Source organism: Chroicocephalus ridibundus, chromosome 6 (genome assembly GCF_963924245.1).
Source record: "Chroicocephalus ridibundus chromosome 6, bChrRid1.1, whole genome shotgun sequence".
Taxonomy (NCBI): Eukaryota; Metazoa; Chordata; class Aves; order Charadriiformes; family Laridae; genus Chroicocephalus; species Chroicocephalus ridibundus.
Window position 1 is genome coordinate 13,682,203 of NC_086289.1, and position 17,101 is coordinate 13,699,303.

The 17,101-nt window shown below is 37.2% G+C and overlaps 1 protein-coding gene across 1 annotated transcript in view; it reads right to left on the reverse strand.

Annotated features, from left to right (window-relative positions):
• The window catches only part of CFAP58 (cilia and flagella associated protein 58), a 60,218-nt gene that overhangs the window by 27,376 nt on the left and 15,741 nt on the right, over window positions 1-17,101 (reverse strand). The window contains exons 7-13 of the mRNA XM_063338686.1: window positions 16,081-16,240; window positions 14,249-14,331; window positions 12,884-13,075; window positions 8,460-8,621; window positions 5,369-5,515; window positions 1,721-1,861; window positions 1,134-1,357 (exon numbers count right to left, since the gene is read on the reverse strand). Of these exons, the coding sequence (XP_063194756.1) occupies window positions 1,134-1,357; window positions 1,721-1,861; window positions 5,369-5,515; window positions 8,460-8,621; window positions 12,884-13,075; window positions 14,249-14,331; window positions 16,081-16,240 (1,109 nt within the window). The remainder of the gene's footprint in view (window positions 1-1,133; window positions 1,358-1,720; window positions 1,862-5,368; window positions 5,516-8,459; window positions 8,622-12,883; window positions 13,076-14,248; window positions 14,332-16,080; window positions 16,241-17,101) is intronic.

Below are 17,101 nucleotides of genomic sequence, written 5' to 3' on the forward strand. Positions count from 1 at the left end.
CAAATCAAGAAGCTAATTAGCAGCACAAGTGATAAATGGAGTCTTTCGACAGGCAGTTTTCATGATGGTTTTGGACTTCATTAAAGTATGTGATTGCTGCTGCAGTTAGCAAGAATTGATCCACCCATCATGGCATGTGTCACGCTATACTTCAATACCATCACCGACTTTTAGCTGAATGCATTTAGGCAGCAAGTTCAAATCCTATTCCTGTCTGCAGTCCGTCGATGAAAACTGCAACTGCTAATGTTTTGTCCAGTTCTCTTTTCTGTTACACCAAATCAAACTGGCATAATTCTGCTGGAGTCAATGGGACTGACCACAGAGTGAAGTTAATTTGCTCCAGTGAAAGCCATGGAATTATACTGATACAGTTAAGGTAAAGACTTTGCCCAAACCTGTGGTATCTACATAGAATTATTATTATGGTTATCTGCTAAAAACACAGCTGCCTCTCCTTACAAACCAAGACTGATTCTATAGAAAATGACAATAGTTTCCCATCAGCAAAGAATACACCTCAAATACGTGAGGGTTAAAAAAAAAGATGGGGAACATTAAGCCAGAGAAGAAGAAGATAAATCAGGCTGGGACTATTAAACTTCTGTTCTAAAGAAACACAACCTTCAACAAAAATTTAACTAAATCTTTCTCAGAGAGCAGGTCTGCATATAAATCTGGAAGAAGAGAGCTCTGAAAATGTGCAGGGGTTTGTTATAAATATGTCAAGTGTGCCCCATCCTCTGTGGATTGCCTCATAAAAAGCAGTTCCACTAATTTGGGCTTTGAGTACCTCTAAGTAGCTCACTGAACTATGAACACCTTTTCTGCTGCTGTCTGTTGAGTTTATTCTTTAGGCAGTAACTCACAGTATGAGGGGAAATACGAAAACTATTTCAATTTTGGCCAAGATGTCTTTTTAACTCCTTTCCTCCTTCTTATATGTTAATTTTCTTAATTGCTGATAAATGGTTTTGTGAATTTAATCCACTCTATGTTTGAGGTCAAACCCCTTCTCCAAGGTATAATATTGGTTGATACAAGTCTTTACGATGCGTAAAATATATTTTCTGTCTCAAACACAGAATCATGGATAAGGTCACTATAGAAATGTATTCAATCAGTTTCTCTACCTGAGCTCCTCCACATTAGCCACACTCTTGCCAAGTATTCCCTTCTCACGCCGAAGTTTTTTGATCTCCAGCTTCAGAAGTCGGATGTCTTCCATTCTTTGTCGGTATTGGGTTTCACCCTTGTTTAAGACAGACTGCTGAATTTTTATCTTTTCATAGAGCAAAGCCACTTCATCATTGCGTCGAACAAGCTGGGATCCTAGGATATCTCTCTCATTGATAACCTAAAGATGCAGGGCAAAGGGATAATCTCAGTTACAGTTCCTCAATACAATCCCAAAGTATCATGACTATATTTGCGTCAGTCAAAATCATATGCATTAAGAGGTTTCACTGTTATTATTGAAAGAAATACGGCAAGGGCCTAATAGTTTCTTCTATTCAGTCACCTGAAGAATATAAACTACGTATTCAACGTAGCATGAACTACATTCATTTCAACGTCTTAACATTTTTGTTTCAATGGCACTATAAAGCTTTAGTAGTACCACATTTACAATAGCTGAGGATCTTGATCGTAAAAGTACACTGGGCAAATAAGGGAACAGAATGCAGTGTGTTTGAAAAGCCAAATTAGAGATTCCTACCTGGTCAAATTCCTTCTTCTGCTTCAGCCTCTCAGCATCAGCTTCAGCAATGATTTTTAGGAGTTTTCTCTCTTCTGACTCCTGATTTTCTATAAATTGTTTGGTTTCCAGAGCCTGTTTTTTCATCTTAAGCAGTTCAGCCTGATGGAGTCAAAGAATATAGGTAAACTGCGCTTAGTAACAAATTCCCATTAGATAAATCTGAGATTAAGAGTTAGGATTTTAATAAAATTTTATACATTCTTTTAGTTTCCTGAGATGTACATATTTTGTTGCTTTTTGAGAACAAATCACTAAGACAAGTAAGCATGAAGACACATAAAAATATGTCATAAACACTGTCTTAAAATCGTTGTGTTATACAAAATAGAAATTTGAATGAAGTTTTATATTTGACAATGGTTCAAGTTGTAGTACAGGGACATCTCATTTAATAACTTTTTTTTTAAAATTAAATAGGTCATATTTGGAAAGCTTTTCAATGGAATTGTTATTCAAAGTTGAAAGTCAGTCTGGGATGTGAGGAAGGATAGTTCACCTTGGTGGAAAGGGCAACAATCTATGCTATGTAATACAAATCAGCATCAACTCAGGACAGGCTTCAGACTGGAATACCAGAATTGGTGGAGATGATGGTAACCAGGCATGGAACAGCAAAATTAATGAGCTTTAGCACTTTTTTAGTGGATGTGTAGATGAGGAAGACTGGGAAAAAGAGGCACTGTCCCTAAGTGCAGAAGTAATGCACTACTACGGTGATCACACACCACTAATGTAAACAAACACTGGAACGTGCCCAATAATTCTATCCCATTGTCATGAACTCTATAATTCAAGGGATGTATGTAAATAAAAACTAATAAGGTTTTCTTGGATTATTAGAAATTTCTGTCGTTGCTAGGAAATTACTTAGAGCCAAGATGGAACTAGCTGACTACAGTCATTTTCACAGATAGATGGGAAAACTTTCAAGCCTTGACTCAAAGACTTTGCCACAACTCTGACCCTTATGAAGGATGATGTTCAGGCTGCCTTTTGTGAAAGAGCATCATCCAATGCTGAAAGAATGAGGCTGTGATGAAGGCTGCACCTGCAAAAATGTTGATTTAAGACAGAAACAGTTCCATCGTCATAATAAAATAGCTTGTTCCATTCTTATTTTCTTTAATAAAATTCTCATTTTCCCATATGTGCAACATTCATATCTCTCTTACTCAGTGTTAGATGTTCATCAGAATCCATCAGCCAAACAAAAATGCAAGCCACTTCATATTGAAATGCAATCAACACTGTGCAAAAGCTGTCTACAAATGTAAAACTGCTCATGCGTTTGGCATTGCTGGATAATATTTTTTTAATATATCAAAATTCTATGTTCTCCTTATGTCAAAAAAAATATGAGTTGTAAACAAGAAATGGCATTAGATGTTGGCAGCAAACATTCATATAAACAAATCTCCTCACTGGAATGCACTACGTTAAAGTAAATCTGAACTGCCTTTTATAGTAAAGAACATAAATACTTTAAGCCACACAGAGGCCCCACAAGCTAACAGGACTTTCAGTGAGATTAAATATGCTAAAAACTACAGTATGAGGGTCTGTGTGTATTAGGCAAGAGAAAAGGAAATGAATAAACACAGTCACTGTGCATGCAGAAAAATGGCCAGGTCTGAAACTGCCATAAATCAGCACAGCTGATTTGAAGTTGGTTCAGAGAGTTTGTAAGAACTGAAGAACAGTGAGCAAGAAAGAAGAATTTATATGGGACCTATGTCTATAACTCAAACCAAATTCTTGTTTAGATTCTGAACTATTAGCATAAGTCAAGAGGGTTTTTTTATTTGTTATAGAAGTGGGAGGAAAAGAAGAATTTTATAAAAGGTATAACTGGGGCTGGACAGAATACTGAAATAACAACAAGTTGTAGGTTTTACATCCAGATTTCTAGAAAATACTAAAAAAAAAAAAAAAAAAAAAAAGAGATATGCATGAACATCTACAAAAGTATACTAAAGCATTTGACAGCAGCTCAGACCTGGAGGGCCATAGTTCTTACATCTTTCGGATAATGTATTTTTCAACATTCGGATGCTTTGTCAAACCAGTCTGATTCGCAAGCCTGTATGAAAGCCAACTGAAACCAAAAGATGGCATTGTACTGGCTTTAATGCAGCTTGGATCAGGCATCCTCCGTTTCATTTACCATTATTACACATTTTAAAGACCTTTATGCTAGCCGAGGCAAGCATAAATCTAATGTCTGTATAGTCTCATTTCTATGAATCCCACTTCTCCATGATTTAGTGTGTTCTTTAAACTGATTTCCCAGGAACAGCTTGCTTGCTTCCTTCACATCAGCGCAAACAGGACAAATTGAAGCCGGTTTGCTACACAAATAATTGGGTTCTTTTGTGCCTGTGTCAATCAGCTCCCTCTTTGAATTCTCTTCTGCTTTAGTATTCAGCAGAGACACCCAGGTAGAAGACCACAATGCCCTGAAGCTAGTCAGTAATGTGATGTCAGTGTATGGACATACTTGCTAGTGAATAATTGAGTGGGTAAACCATGTAGCGAGCACATGTTTGTCAAAGGGATGGCAGACAGTTCTGAGGTGATGAGACAGAATTGGGGACTAGTTAAGGCAGAAAGTTGCACACAGGAAGTGAGATGCTGTTTGACTTCTCCACCACTGATAGGACAATTCTGAGACAGATCAAGTACAAGAACACAAATTCATCACCTTTTTACAAAGCTCTATTGACATCATGTCATAACTGTAATGTGCTGAGAGGGGCTGAAAACACAAGGCGTCATTGCAGCATAGCAGTAAACTGACAAAAGAAAAACATTGCAGAAAGTGGCAGGGGACTTTTGTTTTGGGGGATGTTGTTTGTTTCCTGGCTTTGTTTTTTTTTCTAGTGCTTAGTGGAGAGAAAAAATAAGCTGATGTGGACACTAACTCCTTAAATCTTTTGAGAGTGCAGCAAATTGAGTTGAGATATCACCACAAATCTAATAGCTTATCTAAGGATGGGCTGCAGCCAGTGCTGAGAAGAAGAACCAGAGCTTCAAGCTCAAATTTCCTTTGATTTAAAACAGATTCTTGCTGCATTATACCACAATATTAAAATAACTTTTTGTGCAGAGGGACCTACTAAAAGGCACTGCCTAACTCCCAGAAAACTAATGCTTGCTAAGTCACAGAGAAATACAAGATTGTGAAGTGTAATATAATGGGGTTTGCACTTAAAAACAGCAGAGAAAAAAAGCTTTTAAAAAGAAAAACTTGAATTATAAGGGTCTATATTAAAAAGTTTGCTGGAAGCAGGCTATCCCCAAAATCCAAATTTCTGCAAGCAAAATGGAACTTTTTAGTAAAACTATTCAGTCATCAAGAGATTTAAAACTTCCAACAGACAATTCAGGACCTTTCTGATTATAATTATAGGCAGAGGTTAGATTCATCAGATGTATGGAAGATTTGTGTAACTAATACCTCTAAAAGGTACTGAGATCTTGTGTTTCAATTACAGAATATTTTATTTAAATACAGCGAAAGAACTACCACAGACCAAGGACATAATGCAGTTTGTGAAATCATGGAAACTATCCTTTGTAAGAAGTTGTATGCGTAAAGACTCTTACTTTCAATGATTCCTTCTCCTTCTCTGTTCGCTGATGTTCTAGATGTGCTTTCACAAGGGCTGCTTCTTTGTCTGCAATCTCCTCTTTCAGCTGATCCACCTGATGTGTCACAGTTTTCAGTTTCTTCTTCATTTCAGCTATCTCATCCTAATAGGACAGAAAGAGGATCAAAAAAGAGGAAGTTTGTGATTGGGAGTTAATGCTATTTTGGTGCTAGAAAATGTAGCCACATACTTGAGAGATCCGTTGTATGTATCACAAGACATTACTTTTTAATCCAACAGAACAAAACAGTTTCATTAAATTACAATTGTTTGTTTATGCCAGCATGACATTGCAGTAAGAAAGCCTTTAAAAGATACGTTGACAAAAATAATGACCATCAGTTACAAGTATAATAAGCCATTTAATCTAAAGTGCTGGACACATGACAAGAACTAGCAGTCCATCCAAATTAATAAGATTCTGATCCTATCCATCTGTTTTCATGCTTCTAGTAATGTGTTTTTCAATAAGGTGCTATGCAGTTGGGGCACAAATGTTTGGAGAGAAGCTGCTTTTGTTCAAATGAACATACCCATCAGACACCTATATGCCTGCAAGGGAGTATAGGAAATGCTTATCTTCATTTTGCCTATGTGTTAGCTTGCACATAGGTGCAAGGGGGGGAAGAGAGTGCTCAGAGACCAAAAAGTCCCTGGTATGAAAATATTTAGCATCTATTTTATGCCCAAAACACAGAGCAAAACGCCTGCTAGCATTGTAGAGACATTAGGTCACTAGGAATACTTCTACTCACAGCACAGAGGTGCCTGCCCATACAAAATTAAGAAACTGTTTCAGCTCATGGGAGTGACAGCACATGTTGTGACATGAAATGGAAGCTAATAAATTTAATGCTTAGACAGACATGCTCTTCTGAATCTAATGAAAGTAGCTTTAGAAGCTATTACTCCTCTGCCAGAGGCTGTCACCTCACAGAGAAGCCATCATAACCTTTCATGTGAATACATTCTGTTCCAGTACAAAACCAGGGTAGCTTAGAGCTCTTTCAGCACTGTCCACCATAGGTGTGGATTTACTAGACAGATGAGTCATATTTTCTTGCATGATATGCTTAACATAGTTAAGCAAGATCTTGAGTCATGGCAGTCTTCACAAACAGGACAGAGAAACTGTGGATTCTACACTCATTTGGCAAATCAAATGAACCAGAAATAAATGCAACAATATGCCATTAGGCCCACCTGTTTGCATGTTCGGTCACTCCTGTGAATGCAAAATTCATATTAATAGCTGTCTTTGCTAAATAGCCTATAAATCTCTTCAAAACTGTAAAAGATGAGAGACATTTAATATATGGTGCCCAGACGCATACCCAAATACATTCCTAATTCTGTAGTTAATGAAGAACAGTAAGAACACACGATTTTTGCAAACAGGTCTCCTAATCAACTTGCTTAAACAAATGAGCTCCTAACACCAAAAGAAACCCCAAGGATGAAAGCATCAGATATTTATCTCATAATAACAGCCTGCCAGCACGTCTTTTCCAAGAGATTTTACTGAGCTGAACATCATGGTACTCTGGAGACCACCAGCAAGGTGGGCAACAAGGGATCTTTCCACATTAAGCAATCCAAAAATACTTACATCTAGCTTTATCTAAACAAGCTTGTGCAAATTTGTTTTACCTCCCAAAAGGAAAAAGAATTTACCATAATTTTTAACACAACTTTTTTTTTTTTTTTCTTTCATGGCTGGCTGACCTGTTACTGAACAATGAATGGCTATTTTTTCACTGCTACACATAATACTGCCTTGACCAAAAGATCTTTTGGGGTGAGCTATCTTCTTATGCAGGACTTACTAAAAAAGCTTTATGGTAAGACAAGTAAGCTATTAAAGCCTGAACATCAGCCTCTAACAACTGCAACCATGAACAGCATTGTGTATACCACCATATAACATTCAAAACCTGAAAAGGCTACAGAGTTCATTGCTTCATTTTGTAACTCAGCACATAGATGACAGTTTTTTTATAAGTAAGCAAATTTATGCTCGATATTTAAAAAAATAAAAAAAATAAAAAAATAATCAGTGTTGCAGTTTTTCACCCTCATTTCTCCTGAGAGTTTGTCTGGGAGCAGCAAGAATCCAAACACAGTGTCCACTAATAAGAGGAGACAAAAGTCAAGTAAAGCCACATAAATGGCAAAATGATTCATTCCTAATCAAATTCAGCACATAGCTGGATAGGAACTTGGACAGTTCATTCCCATCTGCTTCTCACGCAAAACACCTACCTATTCAAATCAGAGTATAAATTTGTAATCTACTATCTATGTTTATGTTATAAATCCTTATTCTGAAATAACCCAGGGTTGCAAATCACAGCTATCCAAGGTCCCAATCTCTGCAATCGCAATAGGATTTGCGTAGTATTTTAGATCTTTACATCAGAATAACAGAACGTATCCTTAAGTGATCTGTTCTCTTCCTCTAGTATTGTTAGTGAGAACCCCAAGGAAGAGATATGAATAGAGAGAATCATTATCTGAGGAAAATTGCACTCACTGAAAGGAATAAGCAAGGTGGAAGCCTTAAATTCTGCCAGAAAATTCCACTTCAGATGGGAAAGTGTTTCCTCTGCTTTCTAAATCGTGATTCACAGTAATGTGCATACGCACTCAGCGCTAAGGAGGCAATCGTATTCCCTTATATCCTATTTCCTATACATGCAGACAACACCTAAAGGAATAAAACAGAGTGGAGCCAGGATGGAAAGGAAAAAGTTTCTTCGCTGATAGGGTTTTATGATTCCATAGCTCCAGTGTACCATGATTTTATGCGTGGTTTGAAGCAGGAATATTGTCACATGACTGTGTACTCCTATTTCCAGTCCAAATAACAAACTGTCCAGATAAAATGTCAGGGACCTAAAACATTAATTTCCCCAAAACACACAGGAATGAAGAAACCACTTCTGCCATTTAGCCAGTGAGCTTTCCTTTTAACAAATTAAAATTAGATCAGGAAAAAACCCAACAAGAGCAGAGAGAGCAACACGAGCAAAAACACAGCCTTGTACCTTAGCTTCAATCAGATTTTTACTGTACAGGTTCCTCTCTGTTCTCACAACTTCACAGCGGTTTTGTTGCTGTTTTAATTTAATCGCAGACTCTTCTATTTTCTTCTCATAGTCACAAATCTGCATTTCCCTTATTTCAATATCTTTCAGGTGCTGGAGGACCTGTAATGAAAAGAAGGCAGTGAACATGATTAAACTATCATCACAAGATTATAAGGATGGGGCAGAGTTTGTGATTTTCTTCTAAGATGACAAGTTCAAATCCCTGTGATAAGACATTTTAGCTACAGCTAAAAATCACTCAGTCCAAGTGCAAGTTTAACCTTTCTGGATTGCTTATGTGGGACAACATTTTATTTTAATCTGATACCTAGGTTTTGTTTTTAAGACTAAAACTTACAGATGTGCACATACCTAATTTAAAAACAAGCTAGTGAAAATATTGCCACTGAGTGGGTTCAATAAAATGAACATAAACATCTTTCATCAAGAATAGCCTTAGGTTATTTGTAGTGCAAAGATAGACTTTGTATGTTTTGGATGTCAGCTGTATGATAAGATGACTCAAACCACATGTTTTTCCAAGAAGCCCTGCATGTACTCCTATATTCTAAACCAACCCATGAACACATGATCACAAACTGTTGATACATGATTACAATAATAAGAAAGTTAGTTAATGTAACTTACAGTTGATCTAAATAAGCAGGTAATCACTATTAGATGCTTCTATTAGAAGCGTCTATGAAGGATTAGAAATAATGATGTGAAGATTACCTAAAGAGAATGGAGTATTGTAGACTGTAGAAAGAAGATAATCACACAAAGTAGCAATAAACAAAAATACAAAATTTTATAAATACCTTTATTAAACAGTTACCACTGTAACAATACATAAAAATTACTACATTAAAGGAGCAAAAATACAAATAGTTGCTAATCGTTATGTTGGGCTTCCTAATTATTTTTTTTAAACTCAAGAACATTCCGCCTGCTGTACAAAGTTGAAAACCAAGGACCACAAACAAGCAGTATTCAAATGGAATCCAGCATTACGAAGAAAGAAGATTAAAAGAAATAAAAAGAAAACTAAGGAGTACACACATCAAGAACATAATTTTTCAGGTTCACTGTGTGAGGGAGAAAACAATGCCACCCTTGAATCTGTGAAAAAGATCAAGCATTAAAGAAAAAGCTGAGAAATCACATGGACAAAATCCAGGAGAGAAGTCCATTTACAACTGCATTTCATACCCAGTTCTCCTGAATGTTTTTGAAGGTTTGTTTGAGCTAAGATTTATGTTCACATGTCAAAGCAGAAGAATAAAAAAAAATGTGTTTACAACAAATAGTCAATAACTGCAACGTTTGTGGTTGACAATGTTGTCCCTTGCTTAGTAGTAAAGCATCTAGTTATGGGCCAGGAGCTTAGTTAATTGATCATTCTACCAGGCACCTCCAACCAACTTTAAAGACAGCTAAATATAGAAACTTTTATTACAGCACATTTGTAGCTGACTGCAGAGGATCCCAGGAACTGCTTATAGTGCAATACAAAAAACACAATCCCAATTTATAACTTAGTCCTGCCTTTTCCTTTTCTGTTAAAACAACCTGCCAATACTAATAGCAGGGAGAAGAAATCAATAAGGCATGTTTTCTATCTGCACTATGGTGATTATAGGCTGGAGTAAGATTTGAAAGTAGGTCACTGCATTTGTGTTTTACTTGGTTTTGATACAATATAAGCACAATAAGCCTGTCCACTAAATTTTCTGAGTTGTGCTCACAGGCTGGATGCTGACTGCTGTTTCAGGAATAATTAAACACAAACAATTCTCCCTCATAAATACAGAAAAGATACATGTAGTGTTGCCCAACAGAGCCCTGTGAGAGGCTGAGCATCTCAATTTTGATTTAGCTGATAGCACACTACGCCTCTCAGATTTGGCAATGAGGGGCCAAAGCCGAGCAGAAAGTATTAGATATTCATAGTTTTCTTCTGTACTCTCACAGTTATTTATCTGTACACTTATCATCAACTGTTGGTTACCTATTTAGTTCAGTGAACCTACTCAAGATCTCAGTAATGGTGCCGTCCTTATTTGCTTACCTTTATTTAATCAGTCCAAAAGTGCTGCCATGGTCTGCTGTTAAGCATTAAGTTTTCCAAAAGATTATGTGAATTCACAAATGAAAATAAGTTTCTTAATTTTCCTGGATGTGTTGTTAAACTGTAGACTTAGCATTGTAAATGGCTTTTTTTGAAAAAACAACACATCAGAGACTGGTTTTGTGATCTCTCATAAGGCACAGTCAGGGAACACTTCAGGTGAGACTGAAGGGTATGCTTCACTGCTTCCTTTTCAGCAGCCTGAACCTTCCACAGGGAAACGAAGATTTCATAAGCTAAGAATTTCAATTAAAAAAAGAAATATGCGACTAACATTTGTAGCTCAGTAATACAGGCTACACAACAAAGAGCCAGATTTTTCTTCTCATTTGTGCTGGCTAATCTAAAAGCAAGACTATTCAACAAGTGATACTGGCTTAAAAATGGTACAAATGAGCAGTCAGACAGGCCAATAACTAGAACAGCAAGTCTAGCATGAGTTCTCACCACCGAAATCTTTTATGGTTGCAGATTCCACTCATCAGTTACTCAGTAGAAAATGACGATTGAAAGGGGAATTCTGCAGCTCTATAGATTCTGACCTGCTATAAATAACCAGACAGACACCTTTCAGAGCCAGCATGACTCTGTCTGCCTCGCAGGAGTTCCAAGAAGTCTTTGGACTGAACACAGGTTTGGCTCTTCACCAGCTCTTACACAATTCAGAAGGTGTGCAGTGAGCTCCTTCAGAGCCAGCTTGATGGTAAAAGGTGATGGAAGAGCATTGACTGGCCATATGATTACTGCCCATTGGTAGCTCATTCCCCACTAGTTGTGAAATGGCTTCTGTATTTTTGCCACAGTTTCTCAAGTCTGAATAGGTCAAACAGTGAACCTAAATATTAACTAGTGGATATAATAATCCTAATCCTATGTCTTCCTTCTACCCTGTGTTTTGCCCTGTCCTATCCTTCCAAACAACGAGTAATTTCATGCAGGGAACCTCTGCAGGGATAAGACTATTGTCTCACATACTTCTGTGCTCAGAACTGCTCCTGCTGCTCTTCACCTGCAAGCTGAGTCAGGAATTGCCCCTCTAATGAGCGACAGAAGCATGCGAGTCCTTTCAAAACTCACAATCACGAAGCGGGCAATCATACAAACAGCTCAAGTGTCATAACCCATTTACTGAGGCTCTGCCTTATAAGACGTGACAGAAAATTTGCACCCAAAGTGTCAGGGGGAAAAAAAGAATATTTGTCATTTTCACCCTCAAAATATTGTGAGCAACCCTAATCAGAATTGAAAGCAAGAGCCTTGTAGTTCTGAGTGTTATGAATTACTCCCTGGCCCTAGTTTACAATCTTCTTAACTCATATCTATACTGTTAGAAATGCACTATGAGGGAAGGATGCAAAATATGACTTTGCAACAAAGACAAATCTCACTTTTGTGGAATATTATTCCAAGGAAATGACAAAAGGTATTCCAGACTAGGGAGCACATACCATTCAAAAAATTATTTAAAAGCCCCTGGTCACATGAAGTTGGAAAGGATAATTTTAAAGTGAAAAGACAGCAAATAACTTGTGAGTTGAAACAGCTTGAAAGCTAATCCCAGTAAATCAATAAGCTTCTTGGAGGGCCCTCCAATGTGATCTTCAGCAATTAATGGAACATGTTACAACCATGTTCGTGAGTATGCCGCCAGCAATAAAATTGTACATAATAATGGGCAGCAGGAAACACAAATTTTATGTAGTGTTTCTCTGCAGCTGTTCCTGGAAAACTTCTACTTTGCAGACTAGCTTGAACTTGTTTGGACGTTTTCCCATACTGGGAGTAATCTTTCAAAATGCTAAGTCTCTTACAAAGATGTTGAGGACTGTCAGCTCTCACTGGCCTCAATTTGAGGACACCAGTAGTACACAAGATAAGGTCCTTTGCAGATAAGACAGAACAACCAAAGAGTAATTTCCAACTGCATACAAGAGCTTCAGTTGTGGGATTAAGGTATAAGAAGTCAGAGGCCTTGGTTTGAACTCCAGCCCTAGTTTCATTTCCCAAATGATTGCTGAGTAAGAGAAATACTCCAAGTCTCTCATAGAATACACACCCATTGATGAGGTTCCCCCAGACAGACCTGAAACAGTAGCAGGCAATATGCACTGACAAGAAGAAATCTTTGTAAACTGTGTGAAGACCACTGCTCTAAGCTTCCTCCCACTGGCATATTAGAAAATAAATATATCACCTTTACAGTTTTGAGAATAAGTCAGGAAAGAACCACTTGCACAAAAGCTGTTCCTACCTTCTGTTTGAGCTCACTGGTTTCATTGATGAAACAATCTCTCTCCTTCTCCAGTTGGTAAATAATCTTCCTTTGTTTCTGAGCTTCATTCTTATAATTTTGGATTTCTTCTTCCAAGTTCCTTTTTGACTGTTCATGGAGCTTCACTAAATCTATCTGCTTCTGAGTGGCACTGGAAGCTTTGACCAAGTTCTACAAGAAACAGAAAATAATGACTCTTGAGCTGGAATGGCAACACTGCCACCACTACAACAAAAACATGCCATTGTCTAAGTGGAATATGGACTTCCCAATGTTATTAACTCTTATCTAATTTGTTCAGTCGAAATACTTGAGCCTCAAATCTGATATATAAAAAAAATCTCTAACGGAGCTGCTAAATAGTGCTTTTTATGATTTGAAGTTAAAACACCAGTGTCTGCATTACAAAAAAAAAAAAAACAAAAAACCCCAAACAAACAACAAACCACGATAATGGATATAATGATTGGAAAAACCTTACTAGCTTTAAGGCATTTAGATTGTAAAGCATGAAAATAGCCAGTAAAATAAATAATAACACTAAATACCCTTCCTTCTCATATCCTAACTAGCAAGTTCAAACTGGAAATTAACCAAACTTTAAGATCATGCATAAGGATTAAACAGAAAACACCAAGATATCATTTTTACAAAATCAGCCTTCTGGTCCCACTTTGAAATTTCTTTCCCTATACACAACAGGTATTTGTTACCTGCCAAATCTGAGACTCTGCTAGAGTCAAGACACAGGACGGTGAATCAATACCAAGTAAAACACCTCAGAAATCATCTTTTAGCATTGAATTTACTAGATTACATTTCAGGAATGCCATAAACATGAGATGCTATCCTGCAGTACAAGAATCTTGGGCTGATAGAAAACGATCAGTATGAGAAATGGACCCAAAAGCAAGGATTAGTATTAACGCAGCCTACCAAGCTGCTACATGGTGCATCAACATTTTTGTTTGTTATTTTACTAGCAAAGCCTTATTTTGCCTAGATTAGTTTTTAACTTCATATGCTGTAGAGTGTAAAAGCACAGATGTAATGAACTCTTTGGATATCAAATAATGGGTTTGCAATACAAGTGATCACGTGTAGAATTTTGTAATTCCCTGAAGGTTCATATGTTAAAACTTAGAAATCTTTTGTGTGTTTATGGGTACTAATGCTATTTCAATGCACAGAAAAGAAGCAGCGTGAGCATCTGCTTAAGGAAATCCAAATGCTTTAATTAATGTTATTTATTCTACAACATTTCTTTGTTTCTGTGTTTAAACTACAGACATTGCATTCTCAAGCTGTGAGATTTGTTTCTCAGTATTACCAATGCAAGCTCACCTTGCTTAGCATGTCCCTTTCCCTCACAAGCTCCTCTATAGCTTTCTTGTCAATCTCCGCCTGCTTTTTGGCAGTCTCCAACTCTAGAAAAAAGGAGGAAAGAGAATAAATCCTGCATTCAAACTTCACAGCTGTTAAAAAGGCAGAAACAACTTAGTGGACTTTTCAAAAAACCTTTAACATTACATGAACAGTCCAATTACCTGTGACCAGGTTTTGCAACCTCAGCAGCTAATGGTGTTAATACTTATTTGGGCACTTAGAAGAACTCAGAAGAACTCAAGCACAGTAATTAATGGTATGGGGATTTATTATATTTGAGTATTCAAACCAAGATACCACAGAGAAGTTGTATTTTCAGAAATCATGGAACACACTGAAAACGAGAGCCTTTTAAGAAGCTTCAATGTGAGCATCCAAAAATTGAGGCACTTTCAAAAACAGGGACTTTCAGAATTATTCTAATCCCTCTATATAAAATCCAGTTCTCCTTTGAAGCAGTGAGATTCTACTGGCTTCAGTGGAGTTAAAACTACTCGCTCAAGGTCAAGATTAACACTGCTATTAAAAAGATACTAAAAATCGGAGGCATGTGTTCTCCCCATATTTTAAAATTAATTAAAACCTGCTACACTAACTGGAACTCAGTAAGTGCAGCACATTGGAGTGCTAAGATGTGCCAAATATTGTAAAAATACATGTTATTAGTAGCCATTCTCAGGCATTCCAGTAAGATTTGAATTTCTGAAGTTCTCTCTCCTTTCTAGTACAGAGCATGACCTTAAGCAGTACTAGCAAAACCCTTGTGGGAAAGCTCTTCCACCCTCACAGTGATGCATAAAAAACAGACATGACTTTCCATAAATACAGTTATGTGGCAGGATTCATATCTCATTCATGCAGTCTCTTCAGGACGGAAGCTAGAAACAAGCAAGAGCAGGGAGAGGCATTTATGCCAGTGTATATCAACTTGAACTAGAGGAAGTTTACAGCAAAGGGGTTTTTCTGCCCCAAAAAGTGAAGTCTCATCAACTCAAATATTTTGCCAACTTCATAATATTATTTTAGAAAAAAAAAATCATAAAGCTGTTTTTTTCTGAAAATCACTTTGAAAATGTGCCTATTCTTATTTCAAAGCATATTTGATTTTGAAATTTATTTGCATTCTGAAGTCAAAAAAAAAAAAGAAAGTGGTTTTAAATGCTAAAAAATACCCCAAACAAACACTATTTTTTAAAGTTAAACAAAATATTTTGTTAGACCCAAGGCATTTTCTTCCAAAACTTCTGTTTGGCAAAAACGTTTAAAGTTCCTTCTTAAAGTTTTCCAGATCTGCTACCAAGTCAAAGTCAATACTTGTGCAGCTCTAGTATCCACGCTAACCAACTGAAGTCCTAAACATACCTTACATAATAAGTTTATCAACTCACTTGCACATATTCATTTCCTGGCTGTACCTATTCGGCAGAATCAAAGCAGGAAAAAAAAAGTGTCCTAACCACGTCTGATTTCAGTAAGCTCTGAGATTTCTTCTCTCTCACAGGTCAGTGCAGGAGCAATGAAGGTGAATTGGGGATGACTCTCTATGTGATGTGGCACAAATTGGCTCATCACAAATTGCAGTTACGTCTGTTGTAGTTTCACCCTACATGTGCTGTATTGTAAAAATTCTGTAACCCTACAAGGTTTTCAAAATGCTGCTGTAGATTCCAACTGTCATTTATACAGTCTCATACTAGGCACTAAAGCAGAATGATCCTAACAGGACTAGGTACCCATAATTCATAAATTATGAATCAGAAGACAGATCCATGCATCAGCTAGGCACCTACCTCTCTCCAGTCCAGATATTTGATTTTTTAGGGTGTTTCTTTCATGTCCTGCATCAACTTTTTGCTCCTCTGCAACACGCAGCTTATTCTGGAGAACATCTCTTACTTTGTTCAGCTTTGAAATTTCAAGGCGCATCTGAGTCAATTCATCCTCTCTGGCCTACAGAACAGCAACAAGGAAAGTGGAGAGAAAGTATCCACAGAAAGAAAGCACCTCTGTACTTGGTATATACTTATTCCATGAAATTCAGGAAGCAAAGATGTAAGTGCTGTGGGCCCCCTGAGAGAAGATAATTAGCTAATTGAACAATATTAAAAATAATCTAAACAAAGCTAGCTAGGGCAAGGAAAATGATAATCAAATCTTATGCTTTAGGGCTGAAGATGATCAATAAAGAATCCCCAGCTGCAGACCTCACACAGCACTACCCAATTAGTCCTGCAGATTAAACACGGGCAGCTCTAATTTCCTTTGAAGTATTAGGGACAGTGACTGTGATGAGAAGGATATCTGTAGTGTGGTCTGGTTGCATGTCCCTAATAGCAGGTATCTGTTATCCCCATGTCTTTTATTACCTATGGCTTTAAAGAAAAAGCAAAATGTAGAGTTCATCTCATTTGCTATACAATCAGAGGAGAAAATAATCAATCAAAACACTGCATAAAAATTAAGGAACTGGTTACCAGGAAACACAACTAATAATCACAACATAAACTGGTCTCTTTCCTTTTAAGAAGTAAATATAACTTCCTTGTATAATTCAGTGCCACTGTGAGGTTTTACAGCCATCACAGACTACAGTGTTCCATTTACGGCCTCAGATACTGCATCTGTAAGACGGTGAATCCTGCTATGTGAGTATCCTCTGGGAGGATGTGAATCTCCTCAATTCTTACTGACAATAACCTTCAAGAGATTTATGAAAAGTTCGGGTTGCCCAACACCATAATGGAGGCACTCAGCACACTGCAGGATGAAACTGCAAGCACAGTGCCCACAAAAAGGGCATCTCAGATAATG